Raw genomic sequence first — 21,976 nt, 5'->3', positions numbered from 1 at the left:
GTATATTTTAATTTGTTGTTATTGATTTCTAGATCTGCTGAATGAACACTATTTTCTTTTCTTATTACTAGCTTTTTTAGGATATACACAATATAACTTCATTAAAATATGTTTGCATTAACATTTTCAACTAGTTATCGGTATACCTCTCATTGCCATTTTTTGAAAGCTTGTGAATTTTTTAATAACCGGAATAGCCATGTACTTCAACTCTCAACATAATATATTTTTGTTGAAACCTGTACATAGCCTTTCGAGGTTATAGACATTTAAATCCCAATTGATTCGTGTCGAGGATTCCTGCAAACTTACAATCTTGTGCGCTCACTTTCTTTACAACTTTATTCTATTGCATGCAATACGCCATATGTATATAGCAGACTCAATGGGTCTCGAAATTTTGTGGCGCAACCTTACGCGCAAGAAATCTATATCAAAGCTTTTTCACCAGTTCTATATATTTTTCCAGTGAGTGGTCCATTTAATAAGTACTAGTAATCTGAAAGTAATGCAAGTATTTACAACATCCGTCGACTGCGAACTGATCACACTTATCAATCTTATATTCATCTGAATTTTGTTATTTTTTAAATTTTGTCACAGAATCAATGTATATTTTAGGTTTCGCTCTCTGAATAGCCAGTTTTTCTTGCGTACGCTTGGTGACCGTGGGCCTCTAGCTAAATTGTTTATACTTCTAATTCATGCCTTCCAACTTTTAACAGAAATCTTACCATTCGCGTTACAACTTATGCACGAATCTATATACTGCATTTTTCAAATCATAGCGCGATCGGTCTTTTCCGTCAAATCAACGAAAAAGAGCGAGCGATGTTCCTATTGCTTATCAAAAAATCTTAAAAAATCGAAGAGTGTCACTTGTTTAAAATTGAGAATAATACATATTCATAAGACAAATAATTTGACCATGGTCATTGTGAAATAACCAATGTGAGCCCTGGATATTCACAAATGCTTCACCATACTAAATCAATAGTTCCATTAACGGGAGGTCAAAATCAGGAAATTCTGGGCTCTAAAAGATATAATTGTTCCAAAAGCTATTCTTATCTCATTAAACTACAACCTTTGGATCTGTATTTGGCAAAAGGTCAGGTAATTGCTTTAATCTAAGTGTGACGTTGTTTGGCGTGTTTCAATCGAAATTAGTTTTACCTGTATCGATAATGAATTTCCCTCCATAAATATACACCCCTTTATTATTACGCAGAATTTAAGAACGCTTACGGGTTAAAATGCAAGGAAATGCTTTAAGTAAACCGCGTTTAAAAACCGCAGTTTACATAATTTCACGAAAAATATTTGAAGAACCAAAGTCGAAGACACATTGTAGAATTCTTAGCAGTTTGATAAGCAATATAACGCCCGAAGAACAATCAGTAACGTCCCATCTCTGACACAAATACATTGAACAGTTGTTGAAATTAAAAAGTACACGAAAATACAAATACCATATTTTAGTTTTAAAGAAAATTTAACGTTTCCCCTTGGTACGTCAATAACATGCGCATCATTATAGAAGGCATTGATGTAATCAGACAATATCCCCAGCCTATTTAAGAAATAAACGAACGCCAAGGCTTTTAATTTCAAACATGTCTCGATTTCGGAGGTTATTCATAATTTCTTAATTCTATGCTGGTTAATACCTGCAGACATGAAATTAATTTTTGTTCCAACTCCCAGACGCGCGAGCTAAAGGTATGTAAAGACAAAAACAAACGTATGCAAATTGCAGTCTTTTATTTCAATACGAAATAGCTGCAGTGAAGCAAAAAATAAAACCTGTATAAACAATCGATCTGGATGTACAAAGTTTCTGCTGATTGGTAGTAGAGCGTGGCCCTGGGCCAGCTACCCTCACTGATTAGTAACAGGTCTCTCACCTATTGCTACAAATGATAAAGGAAACAATCATATCCAATCAACTACCAATGGTCACAAGATACAAAATCATTCAGTCTAGAGGAATGCACCACACTGATGAAATTTGGATCAACTTTATAAGATATTAGGGGAAACCCTCTAGCTTTAGTTGATATGGTTTGAACTCAGATCTACTTGGAGATGGGTTGTAACCTTAATTTTTTTTTACCCCACATCGTGTTGATTTAACATAGTTGATTTAACTTATTCCCTAATTTACATTAAACTATCTCTGAACAACCAAACCCTTACTCAATTTTTATCAGCATCAATTTCTGTGATGATTATTATAAACATTTATAGACTGTACAGCTATTAGATGTTCTATACATCCATTAGTAAATCAAAAGGCAAACTCTTTTCAGGCACAAGTACAAATGGTGAAAAGGAAGTTTCATCAAAGGAAATATGTACCTGATATTATAACTAATGTTATATCAAAAGTTTTAGAAACATTGTTAACATTTATATTTCATCGTCAGCAAGACAAGATTTTTCTAATCTAACAAAAATCATGTCATAATGTACTTCAAGTTCTGCTAATTAACTTTCTATAACAAAAAAAAAAAATACTGCTTTAAGTGTTCAACAATCTTCACGTGATTAAACAATGCAGGCTGTTTTAAATGCCCTATCCTTTTTTTTGCATAGCATGATTTACCTCCCCTCCACAATGAGGTCAATTTGAAAATTAACTACTACACATACCACTACAAAATTTAACAGTTGGAGTGAGAGCTGTGAAGTATGAATACATGTACTACAGAATGTGCTTTCACAGAAAGTGATCTTGTTGTCCCTTGGTCAAAGTTTCATCGCAGAGAAATCATGGACAACAAATTCTTTATCATATTTGGCATAACAAAACCTCCCTATACATCAAAGTGCCAACCAATGCACACATCATTTTTCAACATTCCTCTGTAAAAACAAGTTGTAAAGTCAATGGTTTAAGACAGTATAAGTGTATAACATTGTGCCTGAATAAGAGTAAAATGGATTTGTGTAAAGAATGTTTTAAGGTATACAAGTTTCATTTTATGGATTATGGTTTTAACTTCCAAGATATACTGCTGCCATTTTCTTGCAAATGTACAAATAGGATGTTTCTTTCTATTTTAGCTCCGACACAAGATATTGCATTATAATTTTCTTATGAACATTGAAAAAAATAAATAGAAATTGACACATTAATACTGTAGATTCAATTCAAATGCTACAAAATATCAGAGCATTTTCTATGTCAATAACCTGGATAAAAAACGTTATACTGCTTCCAACAACAATTTGCTACAAAAATAATCAATTTACAACTTTAACAAATATTCTGCAATAACAATGACTAAACTCTCTGCAGATTTTATATTAACAATTCTGGAAAGAATCTGTAATTTGCTTCTTTCAAAAAAATTTTAAGCACCCTTTTAAAAATAATCAATGAAACCATAGTTCAGAAATATTTCCATCTGATAATTTAAGATCCTGAGGTCTAACATTGTTTCCCCCTTTTTGATACCGGTCGTCGGATCAGCATGGCACGTGCACCTGGTAACAGTGAATCAGTGAGGTGCATCACAAAACTTCCAAGTTCTTTGTGACTTCAACAGTTGATGATTTTCTCTTAGTATTGTCACATACATGTATTTAACACAACTCTTATAAAGGGCAGTAAATGTTATGAACAATCAACATTTTTTCAACTATAATTCTTCACAGCATGCTATAATGTGTCTTTAAAACATTGTCATATTATTTGGTAATAGAAACATCTGATATTGATATATGAAAGTGTTCTATCACATCATTTAAAAAAAAACATACAATAATTAAAATACACTCTTAAGAATAGATTTTTTTTCAATTTTCATACACATTTCAAAAGAAAAAATTCATACAAACATAAGTATTAAACCAATCAAATCTTTCATTGTTCATGGGATGCAAAAAATGGTATGTCTGCAAATACAATTGAGCACTTGATGACTATATTTGAAATATTTCTTAAAGCTTGATATCTTGATATCATTTCAAAAAAAATCATGCAAATTATAATCAGTGTGCCTGTGTACATGTTTATGTAATTGAGCAAAGTGATAATGACGTAGTTTGACTTAGATGTTATTCAGTTACATCTGGCTGAATCCATACAAGATGTTGCATTTTAATTCTATAAATCTACAAACTACTACAGGTGAAGTATTTAGAAAAGAAAAACCAACATAGATAAATATATTTACATTATGGAAAGCAAGGTTTAAATAATTCCAAAATGCATAATACAAAAGCCAAACAAAGTAAACTATATTCAAATATAGATATCCCAAAATTAATCCACATTCCAAAAGAATGAGCTAATGTTAGATTTTTCAAATGAAAATCTATTTAATCAATTGAATTTAATTTATTATCACAAAATGTTAACTTCTAATTTATTGACTTATCTGAGCTCACTTAACCCCATTGAAATTAATGAAAAATGAGGTGTTTAGATAACCAAATTGTCTATTCACAGAACAAGTCTTTGAAAAACTGAATTTCACCTACAAAAATAGAAATATGGGCTTCAAAAAACAATGATATCCTTCCCAGGATATTTAAGAGAGTTCAAGTTTTATAAGGAAAAATTCTCCGTAGAGAAAAACTTCACTGGACTAGCAGAGACAGTAGAGTAGACAATGCACCCAGTGCATGACTTGTGGCACAAGATATGTGTGATGAGGGTGAACTGGAAGGATCTGGTATCATGCATTGTCATCAGTGTCTGAATCTGATGAGGATATAGTGTCATTCAGTTCCGAAACATTGGGCTGGTAAATTGGAACATGTTTGGGGCTTAGAGTCTTCTGAAACCGGCCATTGTTTTTCTGTATGGCACTCTACAATATTAAATCACAAAAACGTTCATTGTAAAACTGAATTGCATATTAAGCTACAACCATCAAAGAAAAGCACTATGAACAACAAATTAACCTGTTTGGAACATCTGTCTTGAAACTCTTTCTTCTCATCTTCAGTGATTTCATATTCCTCTTCATCACTCTCAGTCCATCCCATTTCCTTTAGTAACCTACAAAATGTACCACAACATGAGTACAATAATCTAAACTATTACTAGACTACACTACACTACTATACTACATACTCTAGACACTAGAGTGTGTGAAACACGTATGCTAAATTGAAAATTCCCCTTGCTGGATGTACATCATAATGTACTCCAGCTACAAATGATGTTTGTTCAATTATCACATTCAAACATTTCATCACCTTTGTTCTGCTTCCAAGGAACTAGAGAGAAGACCCTCAGAGTTGTCATTCATTTCAAGTTCACCAATGCCGTTGGTGACTAAATCCAAACCATCGCTCTGTGGAACAAACAATGGTAAACAGTTATTCATCTTGTTAATCATTATTTCATCTTTTGAACTCATGGTCTATCGAAATACAGAGTGAACATAAATCTATATAGTTAACTTTTTACAAAACTTTATGACATTTAAAACAATCTACTGTAGTAAAGTCTGGGCAGATGGTTTTGAAAACAGAAACTGATACAAAACTAACAAATTACATGTACACAAATTAACAAAACAGTACTGAAATATTCCTGCATCACAGCTTCTACACATCCACTACCTTTTGTCCGGCTCTTTCAACATCTTCTGGTGAATACCCTGAATTTTCTCTTCGCAGAGCTCTTAGAAATTCACTTTTCTTGTCACCCAGATTCCTGGGCTGGGTAACAAGGCGTGTGTTTAGAATCTCCATGGGAGGTGTGGGAGACAGTCGTGATCCCTGCACAAATAAAAGCTACAACTGTTGAGCAACGTTCAACTCATATTTCAATGAAATAGAAAACAAGAGCAACCTAACCCACCCCAAGCTCCAACATCGATTGACGAAACTACATTTGGGTGACTGGCAAATATACTGTGCTTTAATGTTGAAATGCCATTTAATTGTATGTAACACTCTAAACTTTCAAGGTCATTGGATAGATATAATATCCAAAAGTATATACATGTTTATATGTACCCATGTCCAAATACAATCTGAGGGAGTATAATTTTACTGTATATGACAACATACCTCTTTATTGGGTGTCACGCCTGGTGGTGTTAATGGTTTGCTGCTACTCGCAAATCCTCCATTGAATCGAACGTTCTCCTTTGGCTTTCTGTTCACTGAACCCTGGAGCTAAATTTTTCGAAAAATGTGATAAATCTTTTAAAATAACAAAAAAAAATCTTACTTCTAAATACATAACAAAAAAATTTACTCAGTGTGGATTTGTTTGAATCAACAGTAATGGACAGGTTATCCTACACGTAACTGATTACTATTCATTATATTAATATCTAATGATACATTTTAGTAACTATTATATGTTTATCACTGAGGATAATAATATGTCACAGAAGAGAGGTAACTTTACCTTATTTGGCACTAATGTTTTATAAATGTTAGATGAGGGTCCTCGTTCTCCAAACTTAGAAGTATTGTTTTTCCCATGAGGAGGATGTTCTAGAAATAAAAGTTAACAGTTTAATTCAATATCATTATGGAATTCATATGGAATTCATACAAAACCAAAATAAACACAAGTATGCATAGAAAATACTTCAGAGAGAGAGAGAGAGAGAGAGAGAGAGAGAGAGAGTGTGCATTACCCCAAACACTTCCACCATTAGTTATCTTGCTGGCTTTTTCATTATTTTCATCTCCATTAAGTGAGGGCTGAAATCATATGAAATGAAAATTTAAAAGAAATACAATCACTACACTATTATTATTTATTGGTTTTATTTAGAAGTGCAAATATTTCTCACTGTCGATTAACATTAGCTATGAAATTCTGAACTTATTTATATCCACAAAAAACAAAGTATAAAGTTGTGGATGAATAGGTTTAAATTTTGAACTATTCATTGAATAATGACAAAGCAATTGATAAGAAAGACAAGTGTTACTGAATATTGATTGGCTTAACAACCCGTAAACATAAACATAATTAGTCATACAAAATCCTCCTGTAGGATTGGCTTCTCCCCTTCCTCATCTTCCTTTGTCTTGGGCTTCTCATTGCTGTCTTTCTCCTTTCCCTCTTTGGAATTTGATCTTCCTTCCTTTTCATAATGGCTTTTCTTGGAATTTCTGTTGCTAGGATAACTACTAAAGAATGGCTGCTCTCCATAGTAATCAAATGGACCAGCATAGAGATCATAGTATCCAGGATAGCCGCCATTCATCTATAAGACACACAACCAATACCAATTCTGAATAACGTTTTCAAATAGGTGTATATTTAAAAGTTATGACAGTTTGTCCTGTGATAACTTTTGACAATTCAAGATCTATCGGAGTTACACAACTCTGCTTAGAATATTGTCTTAATATATCGGCAGAAAAACATGCTGCCCACTATAAACTAAATCCATATTCTATATAATATTAATGTTTAATTTTGCTAATGCTAAATATCCCAATGATTAATAAAAGAATATCTCAAAGCAGAACTTTCTGTGGGTAAAAAATTTCATCAATTTTTTTTTAAATTTTAAAATGGTCTTAAGTGAGAAATTGTCATATACTCGTGTAACATCTTGCTGAATTTTCCATTTGAAACTGAATGAAGTTTTACATCTATTGAACGTATCAAATACCTGTCCAAAACGCATGCTGGGATGTTGGGGGTATTTGGGCTCTCTGCTTGGGGGTGATCTGAATATGGAAGGGTTAGAGTTGTAGTGCATTCCATAGCCATTGTAATATCCATAGTGCCCATAAGGAGGGTAAGGGTAATAATCATCATCTACAGAGTGGTGTCGAGGAGGGCCCCGTCTTTTTCCTGAAATCAAACAACTGGTCCATGAGGATTTTTCTATGGTTGTATTGAATATTTTATCAGTATCTATGATCGGCAAGTTGAAAGTTTGAAACACGCTGAAAAATCTGACCAGCATTTACAATTTTAAAACTTTATAAGGATGACAGAAACTATTGATTATTCTAAAGTCCCACAGTACTAGAAAATATTACCATCATAATAATTTTCAAACGAGTTCTGTCTGTGAAGTTCTGCGTAGTTTGGATGCCTGCTGTAATAGTTTGGTCGCGATCTTGCTGATTTATCACTCTCCAAAGTTTTGGAACCTGCTGGCTTCTGGAAAAGACAATAGATATTTTTACTGAACAAGCAACTGAACTAAATAACAATCATTGAGATAATAAACATTTCCGAAAGCCTAGATATAATCTGGACAAAGATTTTAGATAAAGATCAGTATAAACTTGCCCAAAGACCTAGAAAGAGTTATCAAACTGAAACTTGTTTATCAAAATTGCATCAATTTTGATGATGATGCATCATTTCCATCTTAGGCTAGAAGGAAGTCTTCGAAATAATACTAAAAACAAACGTCTCAAAAACCAGTATGTTGAAAAGATAAATCTTGATTTCAAACACAAGGATAAGACTGACACACAAGAAGTGTTTGTATAAAACAAATGCCTGAACATGTTGTGATGAAAAAATTAGTACTTGACCATACTGTTTTTGTAATTATTGTACACAAAACAATTACAATGAATGCCAATTCTTGACTTATCACCATCCATAGTTATTATTACTGTTTTATACATATTGTGAACAAATCATTCAGTCTTTGAATTGTGTACCTCTGACAGATCTTTTAAAAAATCTGAATACATTAAAAAAAACCTTCCTTTTGTTAATTCCCAGAGTAAAATTTTCAATAACTTTCCTTTGTGTAAGAGTAGCCAATTAGATAATTAAGGGTCCTCAACACCCTGTGACTTATATTTTTATGCATCATAACATGGTGATTTCAATCCTTTGTGAAACTGTATATTGTCAAACTTAGGTGTCTATATCTGTAATGCAATTGGTTAAAGTTCAGTTTACTGACCCTCAGGTCACGAGTTCGAATTCAGCAAGGACTTTTGTTTTTATTATGAATATCAATACATTTTAAAAAGTTGATTTTCCCTCAAAACTTGAACCTTTTATTTGTAATTTCAAGTTGAATACATGCTTGAAATCCCTATCTCTAATGAATATAGAAGTTCAGGCTTGAATGCAATACTTTTTCCAATTGTATAGAGGACACTAAACACACTTCATAGAATTTGTGATTCATTAAATTTTTCTGCAATGATCGCTACCTTCAAAACCCTAATGAATCATCAAAGAGAGCATTTTTATTGTTTATATTTATTATTGTCTCCTATGGGAATTTGAGTCTGACACTATCATGATTATTTTGTGATTTTTCTTCGCTCATTGTAGGTTTTGACCAATCGATAAACTGTATATTTCAGTCCTGTCCTGTCAATTTTAGTTGCTGTAGCTTTTGACCAATTGATATAAAACAGGGCATGTAGATTTCAGTCTGGCTGTTGCTATAGAGCTATGAGTTAACTATAAGTTTCCATAAGAAATAAAGGGAATCATACTCGGAAGATGTTAATATCAATTTACAATGGTTTTTTGACATCCCCATGTTGGCATACCATAGTATGAAATGGTCAAGGCCATCCAGCCCTCTAGAGTAATTTATATACTCACAGGATTCTCTTGTGATGGAATCTTGAGCCATGCTGGTGCAAAGTCGTGCTTGGGAGCGTTATGTGCTGCCATCACATCATGATGATGACAAAGGTCTGTTAAAATGAAGAAAAAAAAACCCCTAAAATCTTAGCAGTCATATACTGGTGTGCGACCAGTTCTCGCCAAGTACCGTTTCTCGCCAGTACATTGTGACGTCATTTTATCAACACATAAAATTATATACGAAAAATGACATCACAATGTACTTGCGAGAACTGGTCACACGCCAGTATAGTTCTTATATGTCTTACAAGATGATTTCTTTTTTTTAGGAAAGATTGAGCATAAATAATATTTGAAAAATTTTGACATCTAAAAATGTGCATATTAGTGATTTAAAATATTCAATATCATCATCAAAGAGAACTGTCAAAAAGTTAAAAGAATATAGTTACCTTTTGTTGTAATCTATATCCAAAATATTCAGCACTTCCTCTCTTTTAAACAGATGCACTTCCAATATTTTCATGAAAGTTAAAACATCTAAGGCACTTGCACAACGTGATAAGTTTTTGAACAACTCGCACACTCTTGGATTCCGACTCTAATCAATCATTGGGACTTGTAGCTTACACATTCCACACACAGACAAATGCCGTAGCACTTATCCCAAAGAGGATAACCCTCAATCAAAATTCGATCATGTACTCATAATTTTATCTTGGCAATATAAGGATGATCTTCTAATGAAACAAAAATAGTCAAAAACTGATAAAGTATGGGCTAGCTGGCCATGATTCGTTACATATTTTCTTTCCAAAATAGAACTATTAAAGTTGTATGTTCCCTGCAGCAGATCTGGACCGATATATAACCATAATCAAAATTTAGGATCCGTCACAAACAGCCATTATTTTCGTCAGCTGGTCTTTTTCACGGAATGGCCTTGAGGTGTCTTGAAGTGAAGATATGTTTATGTTCTTTGAAGTGACCGATGAATCTACAATAAAATCAGATTTTAATGTTCCTTATACACTTAATTACTTAAATAAGCATGTAGTTTTCTCACTCAATGCATAAAGCAAAGATTTTTTCCCGCCGAATAACACCATAATATGTCACATTTCAAATGCACATGGAAAAGTGTTTACGTCAGATAATACTCAATGCATAAAATTCTAAACAAAAGAAAGGCACTCACTCTAATGATTAAATATAACTCTATGTTGTCTTAAGCTTTAGTCTGGTACACTGTCAATCCCTCATAGTTATGCAATTAGAAAATATAAGCAAATATTTTATCACTCTCACTGCAAAATCGCAACAGAAACAAATATGGCGTCAATTATTTCCCACAATGCAATGCCGCGTAAAAATACTTTAAAATAAATATTCACAAATATTATTGCATCTATTACATTTTACTCTAATATAGCATATCTACTAGTTATTAAAGAAAAATATTCAAAAAAATACTTTTTTTTTAAATTCGACATCCGGTGATGATTAAAAACGCCTCCATTTGGTTTCGACCCGGACCAAAACTTCACGAACATGAACCGAAAATAATTGATTGGATAGGCTATATTGTTTTTTAATACATGCAGCAACATCTGGTCGTATCTTAAACTAGTTAATTAATTACATTTTTAAATAACCAATGTGTGAATAAGGGCCGAATTGACAAAAGGATTTCTTAAGGACTGTACAGTCTACAACAATCGAGCTACTGCGCTCCACATCGCTGACTTTTCAAGGGGGTGAAATATCCTACATATATGAGAAATTTTTTAATGCTGTTGAATAGGAAAGTAACGGAAATTTAATTGCAATTGGGGAAAGTGTTCTAATCATTATTATCGGGGGAATTTATTGAACAAAATGTTACAGCTGAAATAAAAATCATACCCCCTTCCAAAAAACTAAGATAACACTCTAAGATATTATGATGGTTTTCAATTTTTAAAGCAAATTAAAAGAATCATTATTACAAAAAATATTAATATATCTTGCTTTATAGGACTCGATCCTGAGCCTCAATATTATCGGATCATCTGTTCTGTGCGTTACTGACTAATCTTAATTCTCTTCGAACACGTAAATTGTTGACACCAGCCACATCAGTTTATGATCATCAATGGCTACTTATACCGGTCATTTTGTTTCGAAATATTAAATAAAAGTACTGAAGTACTGAAATCCGGGCTCTTTTGATGTGTCTTTATGCATATTGTGCAGTAAAGACTGAAAGTCTCTCTCTCTCTCTCTCTCTCTCTCTCTCTCATGCTTTTAAGACATTAAAGCGTCAGAGAGGCACCAAATTTTGTAAGCGACTGTAAACAAAAATATGTCTGTTCATCATTAGAGTATACTTCTACTCTCACATCTTCGCTAGCCAAGGGTTAACGATCCGCTCCTCTCCTCGACAACCCTAGTCTTCGCTAGCCAAGGGTTTACGATCCGCTCCTCTCCTCGACAACCCTAGGGTTGTAGAGGAGAGGAGCGGATCGTAAACCCTTGGCTAGCGAAGATGCTAGTCTCATTACTCATTACAATGTAACTTGCACCATCCATGCATGTTTATGAATCTTATCTTCAATCAAGAGCAATTTAAATAAGTCTAAATTCCAGATATTTGCAGTGTAGTTAGGGTAAGATAAAACAACGAATTATTTCATTCAACGCAGTTTAAAACCCATCTTCGCTAGCCAAGGGTTTACGATCCGCTCCTCTCCTCTACAGATGTTTAAAACCATTATGACATTAAATTTCTATTGGAAATTGACCAAACTCTATAACAAATTACTTGAAGTAAAATTAAGGTCAAGATCTGGTAAATGAAAGGTGCCTACAGGTTAATGAAATTCGGTATATATAAGTTCTTTCACTAATGTTTCATAAAAATGGAGTGAATGGGGGCTTAAATTTTTGGTAGACAGAATGAAAAAACGTATTTTGAACTTTCATTTTCCATGAAATATGAAAAAATTATTTACAAATATCGGAGTCACGTCCATTTTTACATATAAAATGTATCTAGTCCCAATTTTGCTAAACAAGGGACCATCCAACCCCTGTCGTTTTAAGGGAGTACAAAATGGAAATTTTACTCAGATATGTATTTAAAGATGTTCTCAGAATGTGGATGCTTTATATCATGAAATAGAACCATTCTAACAAGACCTTGGACTTTCGGTATTATGTAACTATCTATTTCTTGTGTCAAAACAAGTGAAAAATGACGCTGGTTTGAAGTGAAATATACAGCGATTGCGTGGTTTTAGCTCAAAAGTCTTGTTGATTTCAATAAGCTAAGGCAGAGTGGTCAGCAAGGGCTATGTCACATTGCTGTTTGACATAACTACCCAAAGTACAAGCTCCTGCTAAAATGGTACTAAATATCACGCAGAGACAAATGTTTCTAATGCATTTGACAAGCTAGTTATATGGCTACTTGTTTCAAAGTTAGCATTATTGTTGCTCTGGTGAGTGATGTGGTCCATGGGTCTCTGTGTTTAAAAAAAATTACTGGTGTTACTTTTGAGAATGCTAACAACGTTTTTTGTATCTGGTAAATAACGCCTTGCTCTTATTGTTACACCTTTTGGTAGCTACTTTAATTAATTACACCGTTTTGGAAGGCGTTATAACGCCTTTCTTCGATCCGCTTTATAACGTCATTTGGAACTGTGGAAGGACGAGACATAACCAATTTTAATTTTCAGAAATATTAATAGTTCATGAATTCTGTTCGGATTAACTTTTAAGACAACACAAAACTGAGTTAAAATTTGTTAAATGGGGTGTTTAATTTTTTTCCAATCTTATGAAAATCATATGATGTTTTACCGTCCTTACAAAATTTGATAAATATTTAAATTGTATTGGAACCGCAGTCGCTCGGAGCCTCCACATATTCACAAGTGTTTAAAAAAAATGTGTTCCTTTTCTATACAAACAAAAAAGCATGTAACTCATTGTATGCCGTTTTCATTATACATGTATATGGGTGAATTCTTTTCCACTGATTAAAAGTGGGTAGGGCGTCTATGAAATTTTGGAGGCTAAGACGGTCGACGAGCAAGAAAAAAGAAGGTTTTGTATTATTATAAATGACGTTGAAAAATATATCAATGACAAAGAAGATGGGAAGATAAGATCGTGCAAATGCCCACTAGTTCGGTTTGGTCGTGAAATATTTTTTTCCCAATAAAATCATTTCAAATACATTATAATACAAGCTTGCAAATGCACAACTTCTAACTATTTGCATAATTTTTAATATATTTAATAAACGATCAGAAAAAAAAATGCCTAAAACTTTGGTGATATCGAACCCACAGTTATCAGTAAGCCTGTCTCAGGTGCTCTACCCACTGAGCCATTTCATACACAACAAAGTGGGTTGTTCAATTACTATGTGTGACTTTGGTCACGAATTTAAGGACTTGTATTATTTTTTCAAAATTAACGTTCAATTGTTGGGATACAAAATGATACTTTTAATGTATAGTGGGTCATCTCTCCACGTTTTTGTTGATTGAAATAGGTTTGTTTTCCATTAGACCTTATGTAGACTATGAAAAAAATATGGGGCACAGGCCCACTCTATAAAAGAAAGACCCTTGAAGTTAAAAAAAAAAAAGAAACTATTTGGAGGTTTTCATACGTATACGCCTGTTTGAGTCAACATATTCCAAGTACTGAACATATTTAAAGGTTTTAAATCGATGATAAATATATTGTCTAAAAAAATCAGATTTATTGACATTTTAATTTGTCAGTATCATATCCGTCCGTGTATAGGCATTTTACACGCCTTATCCATCTATCTTCTTACAGAAAAGTTTGTTTCACAATCCATTTCTTTAAGAAAGTGGAAATTCGTTATTAACAAACATACATTTCATTTTAATTTGATTTTAAACACACTGCCTTATAATTATACGCAGACAACCGTAGCATTGTAAACTTCATCTTTGAGGGCATATCCAAATGAATTTCTGAAATCTATGACCATTGCTGATTACGATACAACATTTATTCTGCTGGTGGTATAACTCTTTACAATATAAATTCACTAAAAAGAATTTATATACAATGTACTGATATACAGTGTTCTTGACTTACATCTGTACATGTACCTGATATTTACTGAAAGTCAGGTTGTACTGTACCAGAATAAATAATTAAAGAAGACTTGAAGATACTGCATTTTAATTCTCAATGTAAAAATAGACACTGACTGTATTTGAGGTTCCATCAGCATACAAGTGAACATTCATACATGCATTGAAATCCATGTGAAACACAAAATTGAATGTGGTTAATGTATTAAACATTTTAAATGTAAAAACATACAAAATGTAGCAAAACATAAATGTACAAAATTACATTATAAAATTCTAGTTCATTACAGTTTAACTTGTCTAGACTATTAAAATCATGTTAAATCTTTTTTACTTTGATTTTCATTTTTGGAGGGACCTATATCCTGAATTTTGTTGTTCTTGCCCAACATGTAAGGTGTATACAAATACTGCTGCAGATAACAAAGAACATACAAAAATACCCTAAAAACCTTGTTCTGGAGCCCTCTTAGCAATACAATGTAAACTCATTCATAGACCAGCAGAGTATAGATGTAAACTCACATGCCAAAATTATGACAGTTTATCAAATGCAACACCTATATAAAATTTTGATAGGTGCTGTATTGCAACATGTACCAGTATATAAAATTTCGATGCTGTATCATTTAACTGTTGAAGGATGCAAGCTCAGAAATGGAGGCCAAAATGATATTTCAAAAATACATGTAAGCTACAAAGCCTAAAAAAACTCAGCATCTATCTATTCAAAATTTTTTTAGAACAATTCTTTGAAAAAATGTTGGTTTTAAATGGAATAAAGTTTTAGTTAAAATAAAATAAAATTGACATACTATAGGCACCTGGGTGATTTATGGTGGTATGGGACATCTGTCAATATTAATGTAGAATAAAGTAAATTATAATAAGGATACTTTCACTGATTTAGAATTTTCAAATCTTAAAATATTTAACAAAAAATACATTTTAAAAATTTGTGGAAAGGCAAAAATTTTTAAATCCCCAGTTTTAAAATTGATACTCAAAAACAACACAAACAATAAACTTGAAATGGTATATCGATGACAATGGTAGAAGTTACATTTGTTTAAAGCAACAGTTAAGATGGTATGAGACATCTGTCGATATTAATGTGGATTTAATTACATTATAGTGGTAATACTTTCACCAGTTTGGAATTTTCAAAATTTACAATATTTAACCAAATAATATGTTTTAAAAAATTTTGGAAAGGTAAAAAAATTAAAATACCCATTGGGACTCGAACTCATGACTTACAGATTCGTAGTGGACCCTCTCACCCACTGCGCTACGCTCTTAGGTGACAATTTTGGGAAGGAAACTATTTCTAAAATTACACTTGATTTTATTGTTTATTTTGATAAACAGTACAACATGGAGGTGTCCCATACAATCTTAAAAGGTGAAAACAATAGATAATGATGTTCATACATACACTTCATGTTAAAGTAATTCTACATTAAAACATGTAAATCAATTAAAAACAGTCATGACTTATATAAGAGATTGTCAATTGTTATACGCAGTACTTGTATAACTGTTCCCAAACCTGACTACAAAGGGAAAAAAAACAATAAACAAAGATCAAAATGATGCTGGCGGGTAACCAACTAAAAAACATGTCATATAAAGGTAATTCAATAAATGAAATATCATATTAATGCTGAATATCACAGGAATTCCTAGCCATTAGTCGAACACTACTGTCTTTAGAGCATCCTCTTCTTTGATTTCTAGTGTTGCGACGGCTCCATCGTTAAACTTAAATGAAGACCCACCATCCACAACTAAACAAGCATCCCACATACGAGAACAGATCTCAATCCTGGAAAACAGATGGTTTTTATCAGTTAACATGGCTTATTTTTATAAGATGAGAATGAGAAAATGACAAAAGCATTCATTATCATAGGTTGGATTTTAAGGCAACAGAAAAAACATACCACACATTGTATAGCATTTTACATCATTCTTCTGTTATTTTGTGATATTATTTTAATTTGAACAGAGACTTGGCAATGTATACAACAAATAGCATGAGGGTGAGCATCCACAGTGAAGATACAGGTATTTTCACCTAGAATATACTTGTTAGACTTATATTACTGGTATGAAGTAAAAAGGATTTTTCGGACACATTTTAGTTGTATACATGTATGATCACTTACTTTTTGGCAAATCCATTCGGATGTCCCACTTGAAAAACACCTAGAAAGCAACATAGTTCTCGGATTCAGAAAGTGAAAAAAAAAAACCAAAACAATAAATGCATGATACTTCCATAAAATCAAATTTGATAAAATGAACACTAGACAATCAATCCTAAGCTTTTCATGAAATATTACTTAGAGATGACAGATTTACCATTTCTGACAGGGTCCCTGGTTGTAAAGGCCATTTTTGGTTCACTAGGATCAAACTTCAAGGAATCATTGTATTTTTGGGTGACTTTGTAGATCAAATTTGGATCCAACAAATTCACATGTTTACCAGGCATTAGATCACTGGCTGTACAAAGTGAAACAAAATGATAGTGAAAAATAGTACTGAAACAGAATGTGTGAGACAAGCACTAATAACATAGCTCATGGAATACTATTCTCTTATTTGGACAGGCATAGTCTTCAGGCTATACCTGTCCACTTCCCAAAAGAGAATGATAGAATACTTGTACTTGTGCAATTATTTGTGAAATTAAATATGCTGGTGGCCACATAGTTGGCTCCATAAACCTTTGCTTGGTATATAAATGCTGGATTGATGTCTACTTCTCATTAAAATTACTGTCAGAAACTTTTCTAGTGCTGTATTTAAGATGTTTATTGGATTTTTACCTTGAATACGGATAATGTACCAAAGTGGTTTTTTATGAATATGGTAAACAAACTATTTACCATATCCCAGTACGGTCTTTATAGCTTGCTGAGGGAGGTTGTTTATATGGTAAAACCATGATGTCGACCCAGTGCCTGTGCAAATGGCAATTCCAGAACTCTTGTGCTTCTCACTGGGATGATCATCAACTTTTATTTCATAGTATGAGACTCTGTCAAATAAATAACACACCAAGGTACATGTATTAATCTGTCAGCTGCAAGTCAAATATACAAAACTAATTTAAATGTTGTTTGAATTTCATACATTCGCTACTCTATTAAAAAGGTACTAGAAAGTAATACAGAAAGCATTTTGCAAGATTTTAACAAGAAAAATTATACCTGGAGGACAAGCTCTCTCCGATAAAGACCTCATTGAGAGCAAGCACTGGCAAAATTCTTGGACTACTGGCATTCTCAGTAACATTAACATTTTGTCGGTATGTTTCACTTTCCATAACATGTTCTGAAAATCGGTGTTCATAGAACTGTAGCTGTTGATCATGAAGTTCTATTGGTTCATCGTTTTCATGTATTCCGGACATAGTAATGCGAATTCTTTGGCGGCGTTTCCACCTAAAATAAAAATAATACAGTGTTTCTCAGTTAATTATTTTCTGAAATATCATTTAAGGTGGCTCACTATACCGTGAAATATTTTCTCAAATCAGCAGAAAATTACTTGATTATGATCATAATGGATAAGAAGTATTTAAGTCTAAGGCAAAAAAATGTGCAATTTTGGATGAAAAATTACATTTTCAAAAATTTAATTCAGTTATCAGGAACAAAAGCTCCAGGCGGATTCCATCTCATGACCTGCGTTTCAGAAGCCCAATACTTTAACCACTGAGCTACGATGATATACAACCAAATCAAACGATATCAACAGTTTAACAAAACATTTAAATCTCCACCTTGTGACATAGTGTCTTAAAAAGTATAAGTGTAGGTGAAGTGAGGTACCTTAATTTTGAGTAACAATATATTTGACATTTAGATTGCTGTTATATAAATATGAATGCTAATTCAGTTCATGATTTTATATTAACCATAACTGAGATTTGGTTCTCGTTGATATTTGCACCAATACCTTCAAATATCAAGTACCCAGTACAGTTGAATGTCAGCCGAGATTAGAACACTCAACAGAATTATTAACCGCTGAAAAAATCTGTAAGACACAACTTTTCAATAACGATTTGACTGTATATTGTGATATTTTTAAAGAGCCTGGAATGTTTTTTCCAACATTGATGTCATATAGTTCTACATAATGAATATCATTGGAAACAAATAATATATTTTAGAAGTCTTATGGTTTATACAAAAAACTAACTTGTATATTACTGGTACCTAAATTTTCCTTCTAGAAGTCTCTTTAAAGCATGTTCAAATCTGGCCCCAGAATACTTCTCTTTAGGCAGACAAAGACACCCCTCTGACCTAAATAAATATGACTTCATTTGTTATTATAATTGCAATGCATATTAATGTATGTAGCAATAGATAATAAATAAATAATCACAATAGAGTTCAACATCTACGGTACATGCATATCATTTTGCAATTTTCCCCGTTACTTCATGTTTTTTGGAGGTGTAATTATTAAACCTCATTAAGACACACCTTCGTCTTTGAAATACTGGTTACCGAAATTGCACTATGAACTTTGATGTTAATGGCTAAAGAAAGGTAAGAATACTACACTTGTATAAAAAAACTCAGGGCATGATACTTATTAAACCATCAACAAGTTTACCTGGAGGGGTCAGTGTTAATTCCAATTAGTGGTTTGTTTTTGTCTGTTACTTTGCTTGCAGCTAACAAGTATGTGCCATCTCCTCCAGCTGTGAATAAAACATCAGCCCACCGAATCAGCTCTGGAGTGAACTGGTGACGTGAAACAACTTTTGTTTCTATTCCGTGATTCCTGAAAAAAATAACCACAAGAAAACATAAAGATACCTCAAATCAATCCCCAATAGTGCCATGATAATCAAATTTACTGTCAATATTAAATAACAAATACCTGATAAAGATTTCCACTAATAAATATATGATTGTACATTGTAATCTGATTTGAAAAAATATGTGAACAGAATTGGAATATGAATTATTAATTCAACAGTTACTATAATAATATATCCTACACATACCAGTTGTCAAAAATAGAAAAAAAAATGTGTACAGAACTAAAATATGATTCATTAATTCAACAGTTTCTACAATAATATCTACTGCACATACCAGTTGACAGATCAGTTTATAAATATCAGCATTTCTTGTTGCCAATAAATGTTTCCAAAGATAAGACTTATCCAACATTTAAAGCTTCTTAAAGATATGTATAGTTTTATGTACTGATAACCTTTAAATAAGCACCTCTTGTTAATACAAAACAAATTTATGAATTTTTGTTAAAATTTCAACTAGACTGTAATAATAAATGTGAAAACATACACCAAAGACTTTGTGATGCTGTCAATACTTCTACAGTGGTTTTCATGGCGGCTTCGAAGTCCATTGTAATCAGATCGTTTCCCTTCTAGCTGTAAAATAAAGTTAAAACTAGGTTTGTATTTATGTTCAGTTCCAAGTTAGGGCAGCTTAACTTCGATAGGAGGTCATCTTCACATGGCCTTTACTTCCGACCAATCGGGGAAGGACTGTCACAGCTTTAGAAAATATATTTGAACTCTTCAAAAGGTGATAGAAAAATTAATTCCTGCTTGTTTTCTATGTATTAAACCTCCAGAGTTGAAGAGTTACTTGTTATTTTAACAAGGCCTTGGACTTTCAGTAGGACCTAACAATCTATTTCTTGCGTCAAAATAAGTTAAAAATGACTCTGGTTTCAAGTGAAATATACAGCGATTGCAGTCTTTGCTCAAAAGCCAGACAAATCTTGTAGATTTCAAAGAGCAATGGCGGAGTGGCCTTCAATGAAATAGACAGGCCTACGTCACATTGCTGTTTGTGGCAACTACCCAAAGTCCAAGCTCTTGTTAAAATGATTCTAAAAGCAAAGCAATACATTACATGTATTACAATTGTATGCAAATGTAGTGATCATGTGGAGATGATCTCTTATCAGTACCTCTCAGACCATGACGAGTGAAAGGAGAATGGGTTGTAGTGGATTTAATCAGTTCTTAGAATGAAACACACAAGACTTTGGTGGCAAGAATATGTACTTTTGAGAATTGGTATAAAGCTAGTATAATAATTAGTTTATAGCACACATACACGAGTTTACATAGAATCAGAACTGTAGCTCGAAAGGAAATTTGGGTTAACTAACCAAATCAAATAACTTTATATGTATTTCGTGCACAAAAGGTTTCGCATGTTTTTGGACTTGTTTACCTTATTTATGTATAGTCTGTAAAAATATTAACCGTAATACAAAAAAAATCCAGAGACATTTCATTACTTTAGATGTCATTACTTTACTTTTCTCCAAGCCCTCACCAGCCCCAGTAAGTGAAATGGTATGGTTCGGTACCAGTGTGGTTTGTTTACAAGTAAAAATGGCAGCATTTGATATTAATGTTAATTTAACATTCTTCACTTTTTGAGGTCAGTTAGGTTGTTTAGGAAACATTTGAGGCAAGTAAACTGGTGAATTAGTTACTGGCGTGTTAAGTTTTGGACTTATTAATTTAATCATATTAATATTTTCATAATTCCCGAGATATTTTACTACAGTACTGGCATGCAACCAGTTCTTGCCGAGTACCATTTCTCGCCAGTGCATTGTTACGTCATTTTTCATATATCATTTTATGTGTTGATAAAATGACGTAACAATGCACTGGTGAGAAATGGTACTCGGCAAGAACTGGTCGCATGCCAGTACTGTAGTAAAATCTCTCAGGAATTTTTTGGTACGAAATTTTTAGTGCGCAATATATATACAGTTTTTTGCATGCATGGAACTGTAAATCTACAGTCTGTCAACTGTGTACCAAGTGCTATGCCCTGCACTATACTGGGAGAAAAAGCAAAACCCAAACTTCCCGTAGAGTTACAGTTCTGCAGCGCAGCTAGACTAGAGTTTACATATTTATTTACATAATGTTTAAGTTCCTCCTCGGTTGATCCTTTGTGTACTGTTTTCTCAAATTCATATCTAGTCATTTTCTTCAAAATCACAGCTTTCTTGGGTTGAAATTGTTCGCTACCATACGTTCTTATAATACTATACGCAAAGTTGCAGTTGTTCAGCACTTGCAGGTGCGTGACCTTGCTGGCAAAAATGGAATGGAGTCCATGGAGTTGGGTCAAAATTTGACAAGCCATGTTTAAAAGAAGCTGTCTGACAAGGAATGTCTACATCTAATCCTGTAGCATTAATGCTCAAGTCTAAAGACCATTATGCACATTTTGTGTGCGCATTTTCTGTCAACATGACACCATATTGAAATCAAAAGTAGAGTAAAAAGGTT

The 21,976-nt window shown here is 32.9% G+C and overlaps 2 protein-coding genes across 2 annotated transcripts; both read right to left on the bottom strand.

The window, feature by feature from the left end:
• Positions 1-1,749: 1,749 nt before the first annotated feature.
• LOC128166313 (vasculin-like) lies at positions 1,750-10,880 on the bottom strand. The gene is made up of 13 exons (XM_052831406.1): positions 10,719-10,880; positions 9,973-10,517; positions 9,536-9,630; positions 7,987-8,110; positions 7,611-7,795; positions 6,969-7,196; positions 6,618-6,684; positions 6,383-6,471; positions 6,037-6,144; positions 5,584-5,742; positions 5,215-5,312; positions 4,918-5,014; positions 1,750-4,823 (listed from the first exon to the last, which is right to left on the bottom strand). The coding sequence occupies exons 3-13, from the start codon at positions 9,605-9,607 to the stop codon at positions 4,689-4,691; spliced, it is 1,362 nt and encodes a 453-aa protein (XP_052687366.1). The 5' UTR covers positions 9,608-9,630; positions 9,973-10,517; positions 10,719-10,880; the 3' UTR covers positions 1,750-4,688.
• A 3,837-nt stretch (positions 10,881-14,717) lies between these two features.
• On the bottom strand, positions 14,718-21,966 carry LOC128167705 (NAD kinase 2, mitochondrial-like). Its single transcript, XM_052833577.1, has 9 exons — positions 21,603-21,966; positions 19,989-20,077; positions 19,288-19,458; positions 18,882-18,971; positions 17,868-18,101; positions 17,544-17,695; positions 17,014-17,157; positions 16,818-16,857; positions 14,718-16,474 (listed from the first exon to the last, which is right to left on the bottom strand). Exons 1-9 carry the CDS (start codon positions 21,828-21,830, stop codon positions 16,339-16,341), a joined length of 1,284 nt encoding a protein of 427 aa, XP_052689537.1. The 5' UTR covers positions 21,831-21,966; the 3' UTR covers positions 14,718-16,338.
• Between the last annotated feature and the right edge of the window lie 10 nt (positions 21,967-21,976).

This window comes from Crassostrea angulata, chromosome 10 (assembly GCF_025612915.1).
Source record: "Crassostrea angulata isolate pt1a10 chromosome 10, ASM2561291v2, whole genome shotgun sequence".
Lineage (NCBI taxonomy): Eukaryota > Metazoa > Mollusca > Bivalvia > Ostreida > Ostreidae > Magallana > Magallana angulata.
This window is presented reverse-complemented; position numbering and strand designations above follow the sequence as displayed.

Coding starts and splice junctions, on each gene's coding strand:
- LOC128166313 (XM_052831406.1), bottom strand. CDS start 9,607: ATGGCAGCACATAACGCTCCCAAGCACGACTTTGCACCAGCATGGCTC. Junction 6,685..6,968: donor CAATCCTACAGGAGGATTTT/GTATGACTAATT, acceptor ATATGATTTCAG/CCCTCACTTAATGGAGATGA. Junction 6,145..6,382: donor AAACATTAGTGCCAAATAAG/GTAAAGTTACCT, acceptor CGAAAAATTTAG/CTCCAGGGTTCAGTGAACAG.
- LOC128167705 (XM_052833577.1), bottom strand. CDS start 21,830: ATGGCTTGTCAAATTTTGACCCAACTCCATGGACTCCATTCCATTTTT. Junction 18,972..19,287: donor ATTAACACTGACCCCTCCAG/GTAAACTTGTTG, acceptor ATATTTATTTAG/GTCAGAGGGGTGTCTTTGTC. Junction 16,858..17,013: donor CAGGGACCCTGTCAGAAATG/GTAAATCTGTCA, acceptor GTTGCTTTCTAG/GTGTTTTTCAAGTGGGACAT.